Raw genomic sequence first — 16,733 nt, forward strand, 5'->3', positions numbered from 1 at the left:
TTAAATCTGTAATATCTTCGAAAATATTCACTTATATCATACGGTGTAAAGGGCCATATAGATCTATATTAAATGAACAATGTATTCAAGGTATTTAATTTGTTAAGGATTAATGCTGTATTGGTTAAAATCGCATCGAAAATTAGCCATTATTTGTCGTAAAAAGTAAATGACAAAAAAAAGTTATTGTGGGTTATCCATAAGAGATAGACATATACCATCGCGGACTTTTCTGTAGACCTTTTCAATTTGTATAATACTTAGTATATTATTTTGATAAAACTCGTAGGGTTCAGCCTGCGTTTGCAATGTAAGCGAAAAAAATGTAATTTTTTACTACATCTCATTAGAAACCTCAAAAATAACAGTACTTCTCCACTATTTAATGGATATTATTATACAATATATAAACTTTCCTCTTGAATCACTCTATCTATTAAAAAAAACCGCATCAAAATCCGTTGCGTAGTTTCAAAGATTTAAGCGTACAAAGGGACATAGGGACAGGGAAAGCGACTTTGTTTTATACTATGTAGTGATAGTGATATTTCATACATATTACATACGTTTTAGGGTGGTTTTAGGTCTTCTATACAATGCCTAGGCAATGTATAGAATACCGGATTATACATATTATTGCCGGTAACAGATACAATTAATAGTATGTATTTAAAAAAAATAAAGTCGGTAGGATAAATAAACTTTATTATGTTGTATATTTTTTAAGAAACCATGAGTAGGTATTTAATCTAATTTCTTCTTCATAATATTAATATAATGTGGTATAATGACTTTTGCAGTGTATAGTGTTTTAAAGAAAATAAATAGTATATATATAATATAACGAAAAGCTGTACCTACTATCACGTTTCATCCTTTTTATTTTTACATACTATACCTACTTTATCGTTTTCCGTTTTACTTTTTTTAGGATTATGAGTAAACTCTAGAATATTATTTATTTGAAAACTTTTATGTAAAAAAAGTTCTAGGTAATAGGCAGGTAGGGTTAGATAAGGTTAGATAGTTATCTGTTAAAATACTCCTGTTTACAGGTTTTTTGTCTGTGTCAAGTGTCAACTTGACTGATGACACTGGACTGGACACATGTCAGTTGTGAAATCGTCAGCGTCGTGTTGTGGCTTTCGAAACTTGTTTATTTAAATAAATACATTTGTCTTAATTATAAAGCCAATAAACCATACAGTAATTTGTTATATTTGATATTTTTTCCATAAGTGTAAGATGAAGAACCTAGTATGAATAGTTTTAACATTAATTCTGCTGTTAATTGTATCAAAACATTAGTCGACGGTTGTCGATGTGTCAATTGGTATGTTTACGACTAGAACACAATAGTGTTTAATTTATGTTTAAAGAAAAATTCATTTCTAGAATTTCTATGAAATCAATTTTATAATGGTAGTTATATTAGCAATAGAATCATTTGAGAAATATAAATTTATATGCATCTAATAATAACAACGTTTGTTGATTGCTTACAGCGATCAACTTAATAATACGCGCCTGAGATATAATTGTGGCCATTCGATATGTGAAAAATGTTTAGCAATTAACACTACATGCATGCTGTGTTCTCCTTCATCAAATACTTCAACCTTTTTGGACATACCACAGACGGAGAGAGTGAAACATGCCTCAGAATTATTGAATACATTTCAAGACCTATTTAATGTGGATGGTAAATGTCAATTTCTTTTAATATATATGTGAGGTACATGAGCCTCTTTCAATACTTAATGATAATGGCTTATTGTATTCAATATAATATATTTCCATTTTGTATGCAAGCCATATTCTTTTGTATATTTTTTTTTAGGTCTTGAATAAACATACTGCAATTATTATCAACAAAAAAGTACAAAGTTTTTAAAAGTTTTATGTATTTACTATTTAGGTACTTAAATTCCAACTAAAACAAAATATTCTAGATCAACTAAATAGCATAAAATCTTCAAGATTTAATCTTCAAGATTTCGAAATTTAAGAAAAATTTGTGAATAACATTAATTTTAAAAACCATTTTTGAATTGAAATATATTATAAAAATTATATTTAATTGTAATCAGTCCAGTAGTATTTGCGTGAAAGAGTAACAAACATACACAACACATCCATCCTTACAAACTTTCGCATTTATAATATTATTACTAAGAAATATATATACCATTGACAATGCTTATGTACTTATTACTTAAAATCTTTTCATAATATATGACGTATAAACAATATTTTAAATAGTAAATATCATCACTTAACAATTTTTGTTTTGTTAGTTTACAGGCAACACCGTATTTCAGAACAACTGAAGGTTGAAAAAGAATTATTTCCGGAATGCATTCAAGCCCCTATGAAATACTTTAATAAGAGGAAAAGTTCCATTTTTACAGAAAAAGAGAATTTAAGACCTTCTCTTCTACCTGGTGAAAACATTTCAAGGTCTGAAAAAACAAAAATGGAGAAATCTATAAATTATGTCCAAGAATGGTTAAATCAAAATGAAACAAGCTTAAAAACAAAAAGAGCTTCACGAAAGCCTTTTGCTGATTTAAATGTCAATACTGGAAGTAACATAAATGTCACAAAAACAAAAAAGAGAACTTTAAATAACAGTATATTAAACGAAAACTTCAACAAGAGGCCTAAAAAATTTAAAAAAGAAAAGAGTATAGATATCACAAAAGTTAATAAAAAATTATGTGAAAATTATGAAAGTGGAATAGGATTGGATGATGAAACATTTGTAATTGATGATTCTCAGAGTGACATAATTGATAAGGATAAATTAGCCTTGATGGCTGTAATGCAAGCTGACCAAGACGACAGTGTTATAGATGCTGATATAGATTTAAATAAAATAGTAAATAAAGAGCTACCTAGGTGCTGTTCCCCATCTACCTCAACATACAAAGTTCCATTTTATAAGAAAGCTTTACTCACAGAAAACTGCTTCTTGTGTGTCAAAGACTTAGAAAAGAAAGATGCTAACAAAAAAAATAACACCAAAAATCTAATTGTAACAATAGACAGTAAGAGTTTTGTGACAACAATAAAAGTATCAGATTTAAAGCCTAACACTATTAGTAATTTAACAAAAACATCAGTGGCAGTTCAAACTGAAGATACCAATTTTGATGTGAATGAAGAATGTAAAGTGACAAAAGATGTATCATGTGAGGCTATTAACAATGTTAGCAGTGAAGATATTTTTAAGAATGATGTTATAAATCAAAAGATTGATTGTGGAAATAAGTCAAAATGTTTGATTATTGAAGATTCAGATGATGATAGTTTGGCAAGTGAAAGAAGAGAAGTTGAAGTTGAGGCTCAAGTACACAGGTCCAGTGATCTAATGTGAGTTTAAAGTTTAAACTGCATGTTTATCTGGGAAAAATTCATTGACAGCAAAACAAAACAGAATAATTTAATTTTTAAAGATTTTTCTTCACCTCTTTTCAGTCTGTATTTTCTGCCTGTTGTGCTTAATAAAAAGAGTGTGAATATAAATTAAAAATGCATGCATGAACTTTTTATTTACATTATTTGCCAATTTTGCTGAATATATTTAAACAGTAACGTTTACATTTACAGAGACTATGTTTTAACTCCATTAGAATACCAAGATTATAAAAGAGAAAGACCAATAGTAAGAGGAAAGACACCAGCTAGTTCTGACTCATCTGATAAAGAAAATTTTGATCCTAATAAAAGGAAACGGTCTAAGGGCCGATTTTTCAATGCCCAGATAAACAGCTAGATAGACTTTATTCTTCAGTTAACAAAATATTCAATTTTTCAATAGACGAATAGGACTTATCTATCCAATAACTACGTTATTTGAGGAATAAATCTATTTGCCGCTCCAACGGCCAGATAGCGCGCTATTCGACTGTTAGGCGTTTGAGTTGACAACTGACGCGTCAAATTTGAGATATTTTCGTATGTCATAACATAGAGCGTAGAATTATTAACAATTAAACCTCTTTCTATATAATTATTATCAATTAAAATCATATTGAAATTGGTGTTTTTGATAGTACTGATGACCATGCCATTGAAAATTTGCCGAACGCTGCCTTTAAGTATGTCGTTTCCATCGTAAAATATATAAATTGAAACACAAATTTAACCAAACTCTTTACTCGAATCAAAACAACAATCAACAATCATAGAAGACAAGTGCACTCCTGACGTGAGTCATAATGACGGTTGTTGACAAATTGCAAGATTTGACTCTATCCCGCTCTAACTTGACTAATTTAATATGTTTGTTTCGCCACTCTGAGAGCAGTGCTGCCAATATGGAAATATTTGGTCAGATAGTTATTCATCAAATAAATCACGATTGAAAAATAGGCGAGCCGTAATGAGTTAGATAAATAATTGAATAAATCTATTCGATGGGTATTTATTAGACTGTTTATCTCGCGATTGAAAAATCGGCCCTTAATGTAGTAAGCTATTTAAAAGCAAGAAATTGAAGAAATGATTTTTTTAACTAAATGACATTATTATTTTTTTCCATTAATCTGTTTAGTTATATCTTTTTGTAATTTATTTGTGTTATAAGAAATAAACTTTTTTTACATTTTTAATTTTTCTTTTATTTTCAATATTACATTTGAAATAGTAAATGGATGGATGTTTTTTTATGTGCTTATTTAATTAAGATAATTGTCCACATAATTCACAAACATGAAAACCTAATATGCAATAAATAATTAGTTAATTAATTTTAAAAAATACTTTTATAACTACATTAAAAAATGATAATATGTAGAAATACTTTTTTTGAACGGACTTTTATTTCTGGACTTAGAACTTTGATTGTTGAATGTTGTCTTTTTTTATTCTAGATTAACATGACGTTGCTAGCAGAACATAATATTATGTTCTCAAAACATAATTGTAGGAAAGCCAAAAGAAGTCTTATCGAAATCATGTCAGAATGTATTTATGTTACTCCATTTCATCCACATTATAATAGCCACTAGGCCACTATACAGGGTGTCCCACTATTGGTATACTAAGCGCGAAGGGACTTGTAGTTTTGCATACACTGATCACGTAAAAAATACTTAAAAAAAATTACGTCAAATTTTTTTTGATAAATTTTTCCTTAAGGGTGACAAATCAACATCGAGCTATGCTGCGCTGTACTGCGCTGTGCTGTGCTGTGTTTCATAAGCTACGTTTTTTTAACAATTAAACGATGCTGCGCTGTACTGCGCTGTGCTGTGCTGTGTTTCTTAAGCTACGTTTTTTAACCTTCCTATACTCGCGCGTTGGTCTGTGAGACCGACGAAACACATTTTCGTAATTATTTTTATGCAGGTAAATCCTGTGAAGTCGAGTTCCTTGCTAGTTTCCGGATTTGGGGCTGACTTCATTTTAGTGCAGGTCGCGGCGTGGTCGGCAGAAGTTCACGTGTCATAGCATTTGGCGCCAATCGGTCCGTGAGACTGACGCGAGTATAGGTGCAAGTTTTTGTGTAAGTATTAATATTATATATTTTGTACATTTATATATTTTTTAAGACTTTGAATACTTTATGAAGTATGTATAGTAAAATATATGTATGAATGTTGCTCTAAATTACATTTTGACCAATTTTTTAGGACATACTTCATGTCAAAATGAACGATGATCAAATCAGATTGTTGCTGGAAGAATCAAGTTCTGTTTCTGCTATGAAGACGAAAATGACAGTGAGGTGGAAGACAACGTGGAAACCGAGCAAGACGATGACAATGAAGAGATATCTGAAGTTCCCATGATTTTTACTTGGGAAAAGATGGACAGACAAGGCTCAAAACTAAGCCAAACATAGATAAATATGTGCTTTGATATGTTTATTATTATTACTTAGAAGTTTATTTTGTTTTGAAAAAGAAGTTCTGTTTTTAAAGTGAAACTTTTATTACATCGTCTCAAACTTTTTGGTCTCGGCAGCCGACCGTCACGCGACATGCGCTACACAAAGCAGTGTTCGGAACCGTTCGAACAGTTTCACTTTTACCGTGGTTTCATAAAACCACACAACATTTTTTTTAGTTTAGTTTAGTTTAGCCGGGCGGCCGGCCGGTACCGCCGCAAACGCTACGCCCCGCTATTTTTAAATCTGTAATATCTTCGAAAATATTCACTTAAATCATACGGTGTAAAGGGCCATAATATATTAAATGAACAATGTATTCAAGGTATTTAATTGGTTAAGGATTAATGCTGTATTGGTTAAAATCGCTTCGAAAATTAGCCATTATTTGTCGTAAAAAGTAAATGACAAAAATAAGTTATTGTGGGTTATCCATAAGAGATAGACATATACCATCGCGGACTTTTCTGTAGACCTTTTCAATGTGTATAAATACTTAGTACATTATTTTGATAAAACTCGTAGGGCGTTCAGCCTGCGTTTGCAATTTAAGCGGAATAAATGTAATTTTTTACGACATCACATTAGAAACCTCAAAAATAACAGTACTTCTCCACTATTTAATGGATGTTATTATACATATAAACCTTCCTCTTGAATCACTCTATCTATTAAAAAAAACTGCATCAAAATCCGTTGCGTAGTTTCAAAGATTTAAGCGTACAAAGGGATATAGGGACATAGGGACAGAGAAAGCGACTTTATTTTATACTATGTAGTGATAAGCTCGACACAGCGCAGCATGGCAGAGCTCCATAAAAACATAGCACAGTTCGGCACAGCGCGGCTCAGCACGGCGGGTAGCGCGCCTCGCTCGAGACTGCTGCGTTTTTAAACAGAGCGTAGCCTCACACAGCGCAGCACAGCATGGTTTGTTTGTATCCTCATTAAAATATTAGACGAGCGAGTTGACCAAACACAGCACAGCGCAGTACAGTGCAGCATAGCTCGATGTTGATTTGTCACCCTAAGGGCTTGGTCTAGTAGTGCAAACAAATGCATCCTGTCATCCTATATGTAAATAATACAAATGTACTAAGGGAAAGTTGCTCCACTTAATTTTTAAAAATTAAATCATTCGTATGCATAATTTAATATTCGTAATAAGTACCAAAAATGACAATTTGAAACAATTTTCGTGAAAATTACACCGGGTGATTTTTTTTTTATCAGTACACAAAATTTGCGAATACTTTCTATTGATATCTTCAACTTCATGTTTATATAACTGATCAACTTTTACAAAGAAATTTGGACGAAATATAAAAAAAAATAAGCTTTCCATACAAAATGCAGAACTCTATACATTTTTTTCGACCTAAGTTTCTTAGTGAAAGTTGTTCAGTTTAACTAATAAAACGGATAAACAAATTTTGTATATAATAAAAAAAATGTAATGTTTGTGTTAAATGAAAACAAAAAATATTTATTTCTGACTAGCTTCCGCCCGCGACTCCGTCCGCGCGGATGTCAGTCTTCGCGTCTTCTACAGATTTATTATATTATGTGTAATATATAGATTTATATTGATAAACCTAATAAATCTTTTGCTAGCATTCTGATGCTTTATCGGTTGCACTGGATTTATCTCTTTTTTTTCAATCGCTTGAATGATATAGGATGGGTCCTTGATGGGCATCGAATGCTGAAGTCTCGAATCAATCAATTCTGACAGTAGGCAATTTATGTAAAATCTTGATAATGGTCCATCATTTTATTTTGCCTAAACGTTACATACTTTTTTATATATTCTATTTTTAACGAATTATTCACTCCAGTCCAAACAGCAAATAAGCAGACTTCTGCTTCTGCAACGTTTAGTTGTCCCTGAATTTAGAAAAAATAGTCATGATTCTTATCTATGACAAAAGTGTTATTTTTTGCATTGTATTTCAAATATTAATTTTTTTTTAACCGCATCTTCCGCATTCATGTCTTTTGCCGGAATTAGACATTTAACTTCTACTAGTCCCATTTTCCCTTTTTGATATGGGAGTGTATAAAGTAAATTTTTTAGATATTTCTCGTTATACTTTTAAAAAGTTATTATTGTCATTTTGCTCATTAGGTAAAGTAATTTCGATATCAGTTTTAAGTTTTTTGATACCTGCAATAATAACGTCATAATCGCCTGCACATACTTATCGATTACACCCTGTATACAATCCACCATCCACATTCATAATGTTTTCCTGTCCTCCTCTCCTTTACGCTGTTCACCGATACATTTGAAATGAGTAAATCTGCTACCACTGAAGGATGTTTCATTGTGATCAGCAAATTTTCACCACTGTTGTCAATTATTTGTTTTTCATTTTTAATCAGCAATTGGGAATCATCAGTTTTGTTTTTTGCAGATTGGTGATGTACCCTTACAATATGTCGAAAAGGGAAAGCATCAACGAATTATCGTTTTCGTCCTCTTTTTTTATTCTTCGCGTCTCTGTTACTTCTGTTTGTTTAGTTCTCAACACCCACTGAATTTTCTATGTTATTGTGATCTTCCATTACATCTGAGTTTTGATGATGTGATGATAATCCATTCGTTTTAATATTGGTACTTAGAGTTGGTAGACTAAACTAGAAATGGCGGACTAAATTTGTCAGCGCGTCTGTAAGATCAGAATATAAAACCAACATCCTGCATTTATGTTACAAAATTAATAATCAAACAACATGCCGCTACGTTGAAAATGACTAGAAGAAAAAATTAAAACACCTCGGATCAATTTTGGAGTAAACAAATCATTTTCCCCGTATGGGGATTTCCCCGGATGAACTTGGGAAGTTCAAGTTCTCAATACAAGTTTATATTATATTTCGTATTTCTCAAATGAAAAATAAACATTTTTGAAACTTCAAAAAAATTATATTATAAGAAAATTTATGAGCTTACTTTAGTTTTAAAGAAATATACATCCCTTTACTGACACCCCGTAAAATAAAGAAATTGTTGCCAATCACCTTTGCAATCTATTTGGTTTCATTAACTTTATGTTCGAAGATAATTTTTTTTCTAGTAGTTACACGCGTATTTTTTTCGTTTATTTTCCATATCGAAATCAAATGTTTAAAAATACGAATATTTGCACAAAACTAAGATAAAAATAATCAATTAACAAAAATATTAAATTTAATGAAGTAGAGCAACTTTCACTTCGGTATGAAGGAAAATCGAGCGTAGAGCACACGTCAGAACGCTCCGGCCCAAGGAGCGCGACTAAAGAAATTCGCTAGGATTTTTCCTAATTATTTTAAATATTTTTTTAATATTTAAAGAATTATCAAAATTTAAAAAAAAATTTAAAGGATTAATACTCATTGGTCTTCAACCAAATCGAATAAATTAATGGAAAAAATAACTTTTAGCAGTATTTATCAATAGATTTTGTAAGGCAAAAAATGGGAAATTTCATGAATTTATAACGTTCTAATTAAGAAAATCATAAGTTTTTCGGCAATTGTATTTAGCAGTTTTTAATAACGACTATATAAGGATAATAATGCGCTGATCAGATTGTGTAAATTGTAATCGGTTGCAACGTAGTGAGTGCACAAACTTAGCTCGAAATGATTTTGGGGGAAAGAGACTTATCTTGAAGGCCTGATTAAGGTAACATAAAGTAACTTTATAAATGTGAAAAAATTCACGCGCATTGCGTATATAACACTAATTGATAAACAAGAAAAAAAAAATCAGTTTATCATTTCATTAGCCGGGAAAAAATTGTCAAATAACTTGTTGAAAACGCAATTTTGCTAGACTACAGCCTTAAAATCCATGTTTTCTTCTCTAACTTCGCGCAGCTGGCATATACCGTTTCGCTAATATGAGCATTTTATCAATGAAAACATAATCTTAAAAGATAGCTCATGTGCGGGTGGCAAAGTTGGGCGGGTTGCTTGTTATGGGTCTAGACATAGAGTATTAAGAATTCATCTATTTGAAAAAAAAATGCGTCTGGAATTTTATAAGTATTTTTTACGTACTCAGCGTATGCAAAACTATAACCCCCTTTGAGCTTAGTATACCAACGGTGGGACACCCTGTATAATTGAAATGAATATGAATTGTCTATTACGTATGCCATACGAAAATTATGGTTTCTTGAAAAGTTTTCTGCGCTTTAGATTAAAATATAATTCAAAATATTAGTGGTCAGGACCGCTACATCCGCTAACTCGCACTTAGCAGTTGGCAAGCGACGTGGATTAAGGCCCGTATCCCAGCAGTAGGAACATAATATATGGGCTAATGATGATGAATATAGGTACTTATTGGCTATTATATCTTGTTCTGTGTATTGCGGACTACAGAGAAAGGACTTAGGATTTTAAGTAAATAAAAATCAATTTAAGGAGGTATTAGTGTATTGTCGCAAGTAAAAGATCACCACCAGCCGGAGGAGCCGCCGCTGGACCAGCCGCCGCCGCCACCGCCGCTCTTCCATCCACTGCTGCCGCCTCCGTAACCGCCTCCACCGCCGCTTTTCCATCCACTGCTACCGCCTCCATAACCGCCGCCGCCGCCGAGCTTCCAGCCACCGGAACCGCCTCCGAAACCGCCGCTGCCGCCTCCGAGCTTCCAGCCGCTGGAACCACCGCCGTAACCGCCGCCTCCACCGAGTTTCCAGCCACTGCTGCCGCCTCCGAAACCGCCTCCGTGGCCACCTCCGAAACCACCACCTGAGGATGTAAAATTATACTATGAACAATGGTTTAAGTGCAATGTTATTGTAACCGTACTAACTATGTAGGTATGTTAGTTAAACAAGTAAAAAACAATTTTACAATTGAATGTGTAATTACAATTCAATATTATGTACATGAATCGGTAATAAGTAAAAAAATAATAATATAAAAAATGTTCTCATATTTTGCTAGGCACATGTATTTTCCTTTCTTTTTTTTATTTTATCTTCTAATATTTATGTGATAATGTGTCAGTGTGCTTATTTTATTATTTTACTAACCTAATTGAAAATTAAAAAAGTAAAAAGGCTTGCATTAATTTATTATTAACATATTCAAGGATAAATATAATATAAAGCAAAACAAATTTATAGACTATACGAGATCGTTTATGAATACTTAAGTGTTCCTCAGTACATACATAGTGTTACGAAATATTAATTTCATAGACCCGAGAGTGAATGGATGACCCCTTCGTGCGGTCTTTTGACCTCAGAAGCGTTCATAAATGCCTAATATATGTAAAATAATATATTACTGCAGTTTTTGTAATTATTCAATTTAAAATACATCTGTCAACAATTAAGCAACACATAGCTTATGAGAAGTGCAACAGGAAAATGCATATTTCATAAACCCATAGGTACTAGATACTATTATGGGAGAGTGGAAGATTAGATTAGATAAGAGTTAGGTAACGTTAGATGCTGTGCAATTCCTATCTAATGCATCCTTTCTAAGTCGTTAGTGTAACTGTAACAAAGGCGCGTGCCTCTGTGGTAAGGTAAACAAAAACATTTTAGTGATAAACTTACCGTAACCGCCGCCGCCACCTCCGGAGCTTATGATTTTGATGATCTTAACTTCTGTAAAAAAAATGACATTTTATCATTTTATAAGTATTAATTTATGATTCGAATATGCATATTCAGTACAGATACAATGTAATAAGTAGGGATGTAACGATACCGATACAGATACCGATATATCGGCCGATATATCGGCAAGCCGATATATCGGTATCGCCGATAATAAATCAACCGATACCGATATTTTTTTATTAAATTCTTTCTTTTCTTTTATGTTTTTGCATTGTATTCATTCATATTGTTTTATTTCTGTTTCTGTAATAGTGTTAAGGAAGAGCGGAACCTCCTGACACAAGCATTTTATTTGCTTACTAGGAGTGTTCCAATCACATATTTGTTTATGTAAAGGAAAGAAATAAATAATTTTGAATTTTTTTAATTTTTAACGTGATAACGTTTTTAAAATCGTTTTAGTCGGGTGACATGTTCATAAACTTGTGTCACACCAAAACCTCACGAGCGCGATCGCAGGTATAACGAGAGAGAGACGGACCGATCTCCCGTTTCATCTCGAGCGCTGCCACTGCATTATGTTATCACGTAAACATCTCGATCGTAAACCTACTTTACAAACAACCAATTTTTTTGATATCAAATAATTCAAAAATCCGCGCCCAATGAACGATGCGGGAGGCCGCCCGCGCGTGCGCACTTTGTTTTCTGAAAAAACTCTACCAATTATAGTAAACTTTTATTAGGTACTGATTGTATGTGTATTACTTAAGGGGGGTTAGGCGGTCAGCGAAAATTCAGCTATTCGGGCCTGAGGTAAGCGGTGAGGGGGTCCGCGTTTAGTATGGAATCAACGTGCTCGAAACTAAAAATCGTAAGCGCCATTCACATTTCTATCAAAAAGTGAATGAAAATATTTAGTATTTTCTAAATCTAAAACAGTCACGAAATCGAGAAGGTAAATACCTATATGTTTTTGTGATTTTATACGAATTATTATCGTAAAATACGGTTGTAATGAGCATTTATATGATATTTTAGAGGTAACTTCAGGATTTTTTTTTATCGAGCAAAATTTTTCCAATCGTGTTTTGGAAACAGTCATCCCATCACACATACGTTCTGTAATACATATTAGAAATTTCAGTGCGAAAAAACTTCAATATTTTCAATTATAGCTCATAGAAAACAGTCCATTTTGCCGTTTTCACCTACTAAGGGTAAGGGCCCTTAGTAGGTGAAAACGGCAAAATGGAGTTTAACTGACTTCGTAAAATAATAATACTAAAATAAATGGTTTTGTTGTTTTTTGATTTGGCATTTTTATTTAAAAGAATACGATTAACAGTTGTCTCTGTTAAATGTTGGTAACTTTTTATGCATAATTCACTATTTATTTTTCTACCAAGCCATCGATATCGGTATCGGTATCGGTATCGCCGATACATTACTACAAATATCGGTATCGGTATCGTATCGGCAAAATCATGTATCGTTACATCCCTAGTAATAAGTATCAACATTTTTTTAACAAATTGCAACATCAAAAATGCATTATTTAAAAAAATTCAACCTTGAATTTTCAAAAATTGTTCATAACTGTTTTTACAACTCTACATACCTAGAGAAAAAAATGATTTTGCGTAAACTTATTTCATATCATAGTAGCAACAAATCTTTCGTATAGAAGACGGAAGATTTACTGATTTACTTTTGTTGTTGTAAGATTGCTTAATACTTAGAACTTTGTTGCTGTAATATTGCTTGTAAACTTACAACAACAAAGTTCACACTACCTAGTTCTTATTTCTGGAAAGTTCGATACTCACGTCCGCCGCTTCCACCGTGGCCGCCGCCGAAGCCGCCGCCGCCATAACCGCCACCGCCGCTCGACCATCCGCCGCTGCCGCCGCCGCTAGACCAGCCGCCGCCGCCGTAGCCACCGCCACCGCCGCCGGACCATCCGCCGTTACCACCTCCGATGTAGCCGGCGCTAGCGGCTGCCACTAAGGCTAATAAACATACGAATACCTGGAAATATAGAAGAAAAATCAATATCGAGGTTGGTAAATGTTTACTTTGTAAATAATAGGTGCGTGTAATGATCGTGTTTAATATTTTTTTGTAAACAAATAAATAAAAATTAGATCAATATTAAAATTGCAATATCTATGGAAATCCACTCTTTTTTTCTTTTTTGTTCTCATTTTGATTTATTTTCAGTTTCACATCTTTGGAATATTAATATCTATTTAAAATATCGATAAACGCCAGAGAATCAAAATATTTCAATGTGTGGAGCTTATCGTAACAATGTTACCTTCATGATGATGCTATTCGGTTAGTGCATATTGTGGTTCTGCGTAGTCGTGTTATATACAGAATGGGCATCTCCCACTAGGCAGGCGAGGGCCGTGAGACGTTAGAGAACGGAAGCTCTTCCGTGGCCAGCGTGATGCAACCCATTGTCCCTGTACTTGCTGAGACCACACCATCGCTGTAATTATACAATAAGATCAGTTGACCGCGCTTCAGGACCTTGTAAATTTTTATTCATGGCAACAAATTGCTGTTAATTCAAAATGTATGGAAAACTTTAATACCAAAACAATTTTAGGCAGTACAAGGTTCTTTATTTCTTCTTGCGAAATTAACAATTTTGCTGGGCATCAAATGTTTGTAACGTTCAATGTTCATGATCAAAAATATTTTGTAAATATATTTTACAATATGATATGACGAAAATTATATGACGGCTCTGCTATGAGTTTATATTACGTACATTATAATTACAACATTAGACGTGGCTCTACCCGGGTTGAACAGGGATTAATATTTAATACTAAAAGGAAACCTTGTCTGTGGGTATTACAAAGCTTTCAAAGAATTTTCATTATCGATGAAGTAATAAAAAGAAACTAGGTACTATAATATTTTCCTTATAGGTATTATTTTTAAATACCTATACTATATTCCCTTCCCTACAAAAGAAATTCCTCTCGAGACTTGACATGATTATTATTGACTAATTTTTAATGAATTTATAATATTCTTGAATATTATAATGAGTAACTAAATATATCATATTTTTATTTTGTAAGTACAAAATGTCTTAATTTCCTTCGTTTAATTTTGGTGAAAGTCTCTTGAACCGCACAAAATCAATTTCATACACACATTTATCAGCATGTACTTCTGTAAGCTCAAGCGGGAAATTCCAGTGCAGATGTAGTTAGCTAAAAATCTAAATTGTTATTTTTTCAAAATATACAGTTAATCTGTTATTTATTTTGAAAGCCAGACTTGACGATATAATGATAATTTTATAAATATAATCCCAGAAAGTATACTTATATACCTAAGTACTTATATTTTGTAAGTATCATCTTTCATACCTAGGAGTCCTGTCCTTAGCAACTGTAGGTAACTTTAAACCTGACACTAGAACAAAGATGAGGTCAAAAACTATCATTATTAGCTATCTGAGTGTATGTAACTAATACCTACTACTTGGCAGAGTCATTAGCTAATTTGAATCTACGAAGCATATGATTACACAGTAGTAATTGAAATTTATAATGACAGAAAATGTAAGTAGATAAGAATCATTGTCCTTTAACAAAGGCATCTTGACACCATCGCAATATAATACCTATCACAAATAAGTTGTTAGCTGATGGCTCATTATATGAGCATCCATTATCGTTTCATTTAAAGCGTTTATGAACTTGGATAAAATGGACATAAAGGTAGGAGTTCAAAATTGTTTTGTAAAAGGAAGTTTAGGTGTGATTAAGACTGTACGACAACAGTTAACAGTATCGATAAAGTTCGTTCAAAATGAGGCAAATTCCGCGCAGGACGTTACATTTGATTTTTACCAATTTGTGAATGTTTATTATTTAATTGTAAAAGAATGTTTATTACATATTATATACTTCACAGGAGCCTGGAGCTGTGATGGTTGGTTCAGTGATAAACTTAAAATCGATAGGTCAGGTTTTAGGACCAGCCCCCCTAGTCAAGTGGCTTTCTGTTAGCGTAGCGTTCAATAGAATAGACTACGAATGTACGAGATTGACGTAGGCTGTAGATAAACGTATCTACAGGTTACGTCAATCTCATACATTCGTAGTCTATTCTATTGAACGCTACGCTAACAGAAAGCCACTTGACTAAGGGGGCTGACGAGCGTGCAGAACTAACCCGCACTTGCTAACCTTACTCGTTGTGAGTTAATTTATTTTTATTTATTTATTTTAAACAATTAAATTACAGAGATCCGTTAAGCTTCAACCCTCATAGAAGGCCCATGTCCCCGCATAAAGGTATTTTGGCCAATGGTGATGTTGAAATATGTATTCCACTTTAACCTATCTCAAATCAAAAATGACCTGCATCACTAGCCAGTTTAAGGCGACATTGATTTAGATAAGCTCACGACAGTTAAGTTAGCCTTCATCAAAGACGTGGTAGATTGCTGTAGGTACACAAAATATATTTGTGTCTCGCAAAAATAAATTAAGGTATTGAATCTTCGTTTAACGGTCAAACCAAAAAAGGTCAAATAGCAATACTATATTGTAGGATTGAACTTAAATGTATTTGCCTAAAATTGAATTGAATATCCAAAATTCAATATACCTATGTATAAATTAACTATATGACTAAGCTTCCAAGGTTAATATTTACCCTTTACATCTAGGTAATCACTATACAGGGTGTTGGTAATCGTAAAGTGTGCATAGGTGATTATTCCTTAACTAATACAGATATCAAAAAACTTTAAACTGATATCGAAAGTACATACTTAACCTAATGAGTAAAATGGCCATAATATTTTTTTTAAATAAAACGTGAAATATCTAAAAAAATAACTTTAAACCCTCCCATACATTTAGTATAAGATATGAATATCCCATGTACATTTAATATATGAAAGATTTTAGCTTTTTCTTTCTTTTTTTTGGTTTTCTGCTTTAATTGCTTCGCAAATTGAAGGGAAGTTCATTTAGAAACTGTAAATAGAGCTCCTCATTGTATTGCACACAGCACAATGAGGACGTCACTTCGAAAATCTGCTATGAGTACAAAATGTATGGGAAATAAAATGTATGGGAGCGTTTAATGTAACATTTTTGGATATTTCTCGTTTTATTTTTAAAAATTTATTATGGCCATTTTACTCATTAGGTTAAGTAGGTACTTTCGATATCAGTTTAAAGTTTTTTGATATCTGTAATAGTTACGGAATAAGCGCCTGT

General features: G+C 32.6%; 2 protein-coding genes across 2 annotated transcripts; one reads left to right on the forward strand and one right to left on the reverse strand.

The window, feature by feature from the left end:
• The first annotated feature begins 1,118 nt into the window (after positions 1-1,118).
• On the forward strand, positions 1,119-4,616 carry LOC149908962 (uncharacterized). Its single transcript, XM_090120538.1, has 5 exons — positions 1,119-1,333; positions 1,506-1,702; positions 2,298-3,375; positions 3,613-3,743; positions 4,470-4,616. The coding sequence occupies exons 1-5, from the start codon at positions 1,260-1,262 to the stop codon at positions 4,508-4,510; spliced, it is 1,521 nt and encodes a 506-aa protein (XP_089976664.1). The 5' UTR covers positions 1,119-1,259; the 3' UTR covers positions 4,511-4,616.
• Positions 4,617-10,309: 5,693 nt separating this feature from the next.
• Positions 10,310-13,901, reverse strand: LOC149908963 (uncharacterized). Its single transcript, XM_090120552.1, has 4 exons — positions 13,790-13,901; positions 13,299-13,500; positions 11,464-11,514; positions 10,310-10,642 (listed from the first exon to the last, which is right to left on the reverse strand). Exons 1-4 carry the CDS (start codon positions 13,793-13,795, stop codon positions 10,347-10,349), a joined length of 555 nt encoding a protein of 184 aa, XP_089976678.1. The 5' UTR covers positions 13,796-13,901; the 3' UTR covers positions 10,310-10,346.
• Between the last annotated feature and the right edge of the window lie 2,832 nt (positions 13,902-16,733).

Source organism: Colias eurytheme, chromosome 4, assembly GCF_061535395.1.
Source record: "Colias eurytheme isolate Ceu_HAF_F1 chromosome 4, ilColEury1 Martin Lab GWU primary, whole genome shotgun sequence".
Taxonomy (NCBI): domain Eukaryota; kingdom Metazoa; phylum Arthropoda; class Insecta; order Lepidoptera; family Pieridae; genus Colias; species Colias eurytheme.

Bases quoted from the DNA above. Each gene is read 5' to 3' on its own strand.
- LOC149908962 (XM_090120538.1), top strand. From the start codon at position 1,260: ATGAATAGTTTTAACATTAATTCTGCTGTTAATTGTATCAAAACATTA. The intron at 1,703-2,297 runs GTAAATGTCAAT...TTGTTTTGTTAG, and splicing joins AGACCTATTTAATGTGGATG to TTTACAGGCAACACCGTATT. The intron at 3,744-4,469 runs AGGGCCGATTTT...AAATCGGCCCTT, and splicing joins TAATAAAAGGAAACGGTCTA to AATGTAGTAAGCTATTTAAA.
- LOC149908963 (XM_090120552.1), bottom strand. The intron at 11,515-13,298 runs GTGAGTATCGAA...TTTTTTTTACAG, and splicing joins CCACGGTGGAAGCGGCGGAC to AAGTTAAGATCATCAAAATC. The intron at 10,643-11,463 runs GTAAGTTTATCA...TTACATCCTCAG, and splicing joins AGGTGGCGGCGGCGGTTACG to GTGGTGGTTTCGGAGGTGGC.